Below are 8,250 nucleotides of genomic sequence, written 5' to 3' on the forward strand. Positions count from 1 at the left end.
GTTTTTTCCCCTGAAAGAAAGTACTACAAACTGATGTCATCTTTAAAAGGAATATTTTGGTATTAGAATACTGGGCGGCTCACACCAAAATAACATGAATGCAAATCCACGAACAACATGCATATTTGATTTTTGGGGTGAACTGTCCCTTTGAAGTTAAAGATTGGAAGTGTCCATGAGGTTATAAATATACATTTGTTGTTCTTGTGAAGTCTTGCAGGTTATGTGGAGGTTCTGGCTTCCAAACTGGGGATGCAGGTTCCAGATCTGACACCCAAGCAGGTGGATATGTGGCAGACCAGGCTCAGCTCTCACATGGTTAGATTTTTAAAATCCTTCTCTTATGCCAAATAAAAGCAAAAAGAAAGCTGAACTGGAGCAGTCAGGAGGGTGATGGTGCGGCTGGATGGGTTTCATGAGATGTGATTCTCATTGATTCTTCATATTAGTCCCATTCAGGAGCAGGACCACATTATAGATAGTGTACAATAAGGAGAATCCACAGGGAAAAAAGTTTGTAAGCTTTTTTCTTATTGAAAGGAAGTGCAAGATCTTGTCAAAGGTCTATAAGGATAAAAGAAAAAAAGCTAAAAATCTCTGAATAATACATGTAGACTCAGATGAGAGTACACCTGCCCTGTCTTTCCAAAGCTAGACTCAGAAGGTGTTTCACCTCTGGAAGATTCCAACTGTTTTTTTTTGTTATGCTTTTTAAAAAAAAAAAAAAAATCCTACTCAGATTTATGATGATTCGATTTCTTCTTTGCCTCCTTCTGCAGGGTAAAGCCATTGGTGTGTCAATCGGCTGTATTCTGGGGATGTTCCCGCTGCTTTTCCTCAGCGACAGCGATGACAAGGACAGCTGTGACGCACCATCAAAATCCTTGTAACACGCCGCTCTACATAACACTGCACACAGGATACTGCTGATGTCAACGCTCTTTAAAAAACATAGTTAGTCGAATGTTTCTTTGTCATCCTACTCAGGCAGCTTGAAGTTGGTGGAAATGGCTGTTTGAAGCATCTGGTGGTGTTATTTTTATACCGTTTGCTCCAAAAAGAAATGCCATCTGTTGCTTCAGTGTGCCAGTTCAGCGGAAAGTTAAATGGAAGTTTTCATGTGAGATGAACAGTGGAGGAGTTTTATGAGATTTGATTCTCATTGATTCTTCATATCAGTCCTATTCCTAATTGACTGTGCACTTTTGCACAGCTGTGGTTCAGAGTCTCTCTAGCCTCCATTACTTTTATTCTGAGTGTAATTTATTTGCCAAAAAAAAAACCAGGAAAACGTCACAATAAAATTAAAGATTTACTGAAAGTAAAATTACTCTTAATTCAGATTAATCAATATTGCGTTGACATTAATGAGGGTGACATTTATAGCTGTGAGCATCTTTCTTTTTGTTATCATACTTAAAGATAATTAAAAAAAAAAAAAAAAAAAAAAGCTTATTTTTGGTCATCTAGGCCGGTGCTGGTGGACAGCAGGTGGTGGATTGGTGTGCAATGCGTGAATTTGCATGGTTAATTAAAGTTTGTCACCATTAACCTGATTTTTAGCTTCATCTTACATGTTTTCATGCGTGGTGTACACGGTTTATCATAATTCCCTGACTTCTTGTTTAAGCTTCAGTGGGTGTTCATTTTTTTCAATATTCCAGCACCACATAAATGCAAAATAAGATGTGATTTTTAAAAGGCTGGATTTATACCTCCTCCTATACCTTGTTCCCACTGTCAGTTCCATTCAATCACAGCATGACGTCAGTTTTTCATGTACTGTGTAGCTAAAGCACTCAAAGCTGTGAGGAGCTTGAAAACAGGTGAAAATTCACAAAGAAATAAGTAAAATTCAGTAGCAGTTTAATGGTTTTGCTGCACAGGATGTATTCAGTAAGAGACACTTTGATGACACATTTCCTTTTACAGTTCCAGTTTTTAGTGTGTCAGCAGTTAGTTTACTTAGCATAAAAATGGAGCCCACAGTTTCATGCTGTGAGGTATCCTCATTTTAAGCTGATAAAAAATGGAGTGCTGGTGCTGGCAGAGACCCTGGAGAGAGGTTTTGTGCAAAATGAACATAAGCGTAACCTTGGTGGTGCTTTTGCTGCTCTGTAATTATTATTTCAGTATTTTTTTCTATTAGTATTTTCAGAAATTCAAACGTTTGGCTTTTCTCACTCTGACTTGGTCTCAGGGGCTGATGGGAAGAATCAGTGCGACTCTAAACTTTGATTTCCCTCCCTGTTTTTGAGTCAGCACAGATGGCTTGCTTAAATCCTGTCCGAGCAGCTTCTAGGAATATGTTTTATTCTTCCCAGCTCTCAGCTAAAATCCAAAAATCAAGCAGCCAGTTTGACTGTTTTAGCAGCGACGAGTGCAGAGACTGCTGCTAGTTTCCCATCCTGACAGCAGAAACAAAAACCGGAGATACTAACCAACTGTTTCTATTTTGTGTTTTTTTTTTTTTTTAATTCAGATAAATTGGTAGGGGGGAGCACGATATGATGTTTACAATTTCCTTTCAGCACACACTTTATACATTTACAGACTCCATCTCCAAAAACACTATTTATTCATGAGTCAAAAACAACAGATGTTTTTCATGACTCCAGCTGGAACAGAACAGACTTGCCTGTACGGTCACTGTACAGTCATAGTCCTGTGTAAATGAAGACTGTCGTCCACAACCTTGAAGAATGATTTCTGTGTCCTGCATGATGTGGCTCTATAATCTGACTATTTCTATAGCAGATCTTTTTTAGTATGCTCTCACATGTTTTGTAAGCGCTGAAGTAGGAGGCGTTCAGTGCCAGCGCACACTATCTGGAAACTGAAGTTGCTGTTTTCAGTTTTGGGCCACTGTATGTTTGTTTGGTTTTTTTACCACCATCTTTTTCTTTTCTTTCTCTCACACAGATGCTTAACTTGCATTTAGCCGCCTGTTTAATTTAATTATTTCTTTAACTTTTGTTTGACCAGACCTGAAGCTGCATATGGTGCCAAAGAAGGTGCAATTCAAAATCAGTCAGACAAGTTGGCTCAGAAGTTTCAGGAATTTCTCTTACCTTCATTTTCTTTTTCACAATTAAACCTGTCAGCAAACCTGCAAAGCACTTTTTTTGTAACTACACTGAATCCAGTTAATGCCTTTTCTCCTCTTGAGCCTCAGACTGCATTCCCTCAATTTACTGCTCTGTTTACTAGTTCATGGTAACCTCTCATCATATTATTTTGAATTAGTGACTCTTTTCTTATTGATCAGTGTGTTCACCTTTTTTATAAGTAATAATTTGTTTGTTCTTAAAAAATAAAATAAAATTCAGAAATCATGGTTTTTACTCCAGGGTCACAAGAGATTTATTTGGATGGTAACATACTGCAGGAAAAAAAAAACAAATTCTCACATTTTAAAAGTAAAAATCAGATTTGTTTTGTTTTTTCTAATAAGTGGGGAAAAAAGTGTCTAAACAGACAAAGTAAAAAGTTGTTCTAAATGTTGGAAAAAGTGTTTCTTTTACATCCAAACTGAAAAGTGAAGTGACAGCTCTTCTTCTTCAACGCCTCTGCAAACTCGTTAGCTATGAGCCAACTCCATGTCAGATATTTTATAGAACAACCACTCAACAGAACCCTTCCCAGGATGTAGCCCCCACCCACAACCCTGAACGGGATAAGTGGAAGAAAATGGATGCCGTAATAGTAAACACACTGATCAATAAGGCTCTCTCTGCTCTGCTTTGACGTCTAATCAGTGAAGTTTTCTTTTTTTTTTTAATGTTTTATGTAATCCAATAACAGTGACTGAAGAGCCTTCAAGGCTGCAGCAAGTTAGCTTTGGCTGTTGTTTAGCAGTTGTAGGAACATTATCAATTATTTCATCTACCCAGAAATTCGGTATTATTGGGAATCATCTGATTTTTGGCCAGGTCAATTATCACAGCAGATGCCTGTGTCATTGTTTTTAAACCACTCTAGAATCTAGAAGCTCAGATAAATAGAATAAAAGATACTCTGATTTGGCTCTGAAGCACTCACCACTCTGAGGTCTAGAGATGTGTCTGGCTCAGAGTGGCACATTCAGTTTGAAGCAGCCCCAGTGAGCTAGCAGAGGAAAGCTAGCAGGGGTGTAACAGATAATCACAATCCTCTCTGCTGATGTTAGAGCTGCACGATCTTATGTCACTGCATGCAGACAAACAGTAGCCTGCATGTAGAGTTTCAAAATGAATAACGTAAGATTTTGCAGTGAAAGCAAAGTGTAGGCCGTGGCTAAAAGGCTGATGGCACGTCTCTAATGAAGACACTGAGGAAAAGTTTGTTTTTTCCAAATTTTCACATCAAATTATTTTTTTCCAATAACTGATGTTTGGAACAGCTATCTTGTTTATCCCAGATCCACATCAGTTTATTTCAGCAGAATAGTTGACTGATTGTAGTATGTTGGGACTAACAAAGGAGATTGTGAGCCTTTTTACCTTCTGTTCTTCACAGAAAAGCTTTCTATGCCTAGAAAAGTTTGAAAATTGTCTGCTTTTGAGTCCTGCTGTTTTTCTAGCTGATTATGAAACATTTGTCTTGGGGAGGGGGTCACTTTAAGCACAAATCCTAACACATCGTCTAAATTAAAGGCTGCAGGTCCAACAGCGTTCTGAGTTCAGACAGAAATGTTTGCACACTGTCTTAATGAGCATGTGGACTCGACTGCAGAAGAAATTCAAGTTTGTCATTGGATTAACTGTAAAAGCCTTGAGGGAAATGAGTTCTCTTTGTCTGCTCGTCTCATCAGAGCAGAGATTCACTGAGGACGAGGATGAGCAATACACCCTCAGTAAGGAGCGGCTAATGTTAAATGCTGTGTTGTTCTGACGATGCTGCGGAGAACCTGAACTTGTGCTTTTTGTATCATCTCATGTTTGTATTGTGTTTGTATTTCATATTAGAGGATAAAGATTTTAAATCAAACTGGGTTTTTTAAATTATATTTTCCTTAATTTAATTGTGTCAAGACATATTTTGAAGCATATGAACAAGAAGTTTGTCATTTAAGTCTGTCAGGCAAAGGAATTCTGTGCTGTGCTACCATCTTGTGGACATTTGAACAGCTGCTGCTGTGCACTGATACATGTACAGCATGTACTAAACAACCTGTAATGCTGAAGGATACAGTGTGGATGTATTTTGCAACATTATGTGTAGTTTAAACAAAAATAAATGAATATGTTTGGAGTGTTTACTGATGCTGTGCTTCACTTACTGCTATTCATTGCTGAGGTGCTCTGGAAACTCCAGACTGAGGAAGCTGAAGCTGTCCTCAGCAGTTCGATGGTTGTATTCAGTGCAATATATTATTTTTTGGCTTTTTGCCTTTATTCGATAATAGCAGTAAAGAGCAGAGAGGCGAGACAGCAGGGGATAGGGCTGCGTTTAGCCATGGGGCTCACCCACTGAGCTAATTTGGCACCTTTAACATTATTTAAAGGTCCTGAAAACAGCATGTTACTTTGAATCATGGACTCAGACTGTAAAAATAAAAAAGATTTATCCAGCTACTGTGAACTCACTTTGTGAAAATTCGAACTGAGCATTTGATGTCGCCATCTTAGTGTTTGAAAGTGGACATGACTGAGAAACCAAGGTACTCTGCACACTCACTGACTCACTGTCAGTCAAATAGTAATCATACCTTTTTTGACTGGACTGCAGTCTCATGGGGGACGCAGGGACTTGTCCACCCCAATGTTTAGTCATTAGTGGTACAAAGACAAAAGGGAGGACTTTTCAGGAGAGGAAAAAATCAAAATTTTTGCTAGTTTAACCCCAAATTTATAAATTAAATGATATGAACGACTGATACATGCACATCTAAATAAGTTACTTCAAACAGAAGTCTGAGGCTAATTTTGTGTCTGTAAGACTTTACCTCTGGCTCCAGGCAAACATGAAAGATGGCAGAGAAGTAAATCATGTTTGTGTGTGTTGACACTAGGTGTCAGCACACACAAACATGAACCTTCTCATTCTTGCCCTAAACTAAAACATCAGCTCAAACCTGAACCTGAAACTCACTCTGTAAACTCAGCTTGGTTCATTCACCAAAAAAGCACCATCGATCATTTGCCTTTCTTACTGAAGTTTTGAAATGAATAAAATAGAAACTTCAAATAGTTGTCAGTATTTGATAAATTTATTAAGGGACAATCAAAACGTCTTGCATGAAAAAGTAGGACCAAAGATAAACTGTTTATCTTACAATCCTAAGCTCACATTAAAAATAAAATTTCCTACTTCAGCCTCATGAAGTTTAATATAAATTAACTCTTAAATACAAAACAATAAAAGAAAAGCGCAGGTTTCCCTCATCATCAGGTGCACATCGAATGCTACAATTTTATTTTACAGCCAAGATGAACAAAGCTGCTATACATAGAAAAAGGATTAGTATTCAGGAGCTGAATATGAAGCAGAATGTGCAGAATTACAAATGTTATCCAGAAATATTAAAGTAGGAAAAAAAAAATTATATATATATATATATATATATATATAGAAATAAATATAAAAAAAAGGATGTTTTTGCTTCTAGCACCACAGGCAGAAAGTGTGTGTCACAGCACTAGAAAGGTCTCTACCTGCTGAATGTTGAAGTTAACCTATAATATTAATAAAGCCTGTTAGGGGAGATCCTATCATTTTGCTTGTGTGTTTTTTTTTTCTTTTTTTTTTTTTATGGCTGAAATTAGTTTAAAAAAAGTTGCTGTCCTCTTACAGTAGCTGTGATGAGTTCAAGGCTTGTGGGAAGTTTGTCAGTAAAAAGGTACATTCATGTGCCATTATTTTAATTAAAAATCAAGAAAAGGGAATCCTTGCTGGTTTATCAGCTAAAAATATCTGTCAGTGATTACTGCAGTGAGTGAGTTATGGCTTCAAAAAATAAAATCAGGAATAAGTTCAGATTAACAGATTTTACTGAATTTTTAATCCCATTAAAGTTTTTTTTTTTTTAGGTGTTTTTGACATTTCACTGCTGTTCCATTGATGAATAATATATTTATGATTATAAACTTGCAATTTTTTATTTATGTAAAAAGTTCCTTTTTAAATGTATAATTTTGTGTCACTTTAACTGAAATACTGAATGCTGCTTTTGTAAATGTAGCTTAAACTTGATATTGGTGGCAGTTTTATAATGAAGAACTAAAGTAAGATCCTAAATCATCAGAGGTCTGTTTGAAAAGCCACCCGCAGGACTCAAGAGTGTTGGTAGTAACCTGATGTCTTTAAGCTAACTCTCCCATCAAAAGCAAATCCATTTGAACTTAATTACCATCACAAGAGCAAACTGGGGAGGGAAGTCAAGGACCCAACATCCCACAGTTTAATGAGCCTGATTTAATGGTGACTAGTATTGTTCACTGACATTTTCTACTCTGGCTCTTCCTTCTTTAAGGCCACCCTCCCTTTAAAACAGCCTTCTTCTGATTTGATGCCTCTCTGAACAGATGATTCAATGACCGGGTGGGTGGGGCTTAAATGTGCCTGAGATAGGAAAAAATGTTTGAAATGTAGACTGACACATAAATCTTTTTTTTAATAGTTTCTAGTTTTTTGTTATACAATAAAAGATAACTGACTAAAAAAAACATAGTTTTTGTAAGATGAGCACCCAAGACTATGATGATAATTAGTCTAAGCTCAATATTACATTACTTCCAATATTAGATATTTCCCATTTTTAAACAAAATGAACACCTAGTATGGTTAAAAAAAAAGGGGGGGGGGGGGGGGGGGGGGGTTCTGTAATTCTGGCATCATAAAATAATTTGCGTGCTTGAAAGTAACAATGGGTAATATCTGTTTGAGAAATGTACGAGGGAAACCTCATAATTATAGTAGAGCACCTGAAGTAGGAGTATCATACAAAGAAATCAAACCCAGAGCTTCATTAAGCAAATACATTTGGCAACTTGTTTGGCTAAACTTTAAAGGGTTAAGACACACTGACAGCTGCTGTCACTTAGGGACAAGAGTGGTGACTAAACACAGAATGTGGGAGGGGGGTTCTCATCTAACTCTGAAAGGTTTGACATATTTGAGCAAATAACTTTCCAGTTCCAACACTCCTCTAATCCTCAGTGTGTGGGCCTCACTCGGTTCATTGATGACAAACACATCTTCACAGGCTCAAACATTCAGCTTCATACGCTTGTTATCGCATCAGCTACACATGACTGGATTTCTAAACAG

General features: G+C 37.2%; 1 protein-coding gene across 1 annotated transcript in view; it reads left to right on the plus strand.

The window, feature by feature from the left end:
- The window catches only part of LOC115788649 (transmembrane protein 65-like), a 50,768-nt gene extending 45,541 nt beyond the window's left edge, over positions 1–5,227 (plus strand). The window contains exons 6-7 of the mRNA XM_030741774.1: positions 213–318; positions 780–5,227. Of these exons, the coding sequence (XP_030597634.1) occupies positions 213–318; positions 780–890 (217 nt within the window). The 3' untranslated portion in view covers positions 891–5,227. The remainder of the gene's footprint in view (positions 1–212; positions 319–779) is intronic.
- The last annotated feature ends 3,023 nt before the right edge of the window (positions 5,228–8,250 follow it).

The sequence above is a fragment of the Archocentrus centrarchus genome, chromosome 11 (genome assembly GCF_007364275.1).
Source record: "Archocentrus centrarchus isolate MPI-CPG fArcCen1 chromosome 11, fArcCen1, whole genome shotgun sequence".
NCBI lineage: Eukaryota > Metazoa > Chordata > Actinopteri > Cichliformes > Cichlidae > Archocentrus > Archocentrus centrarchus.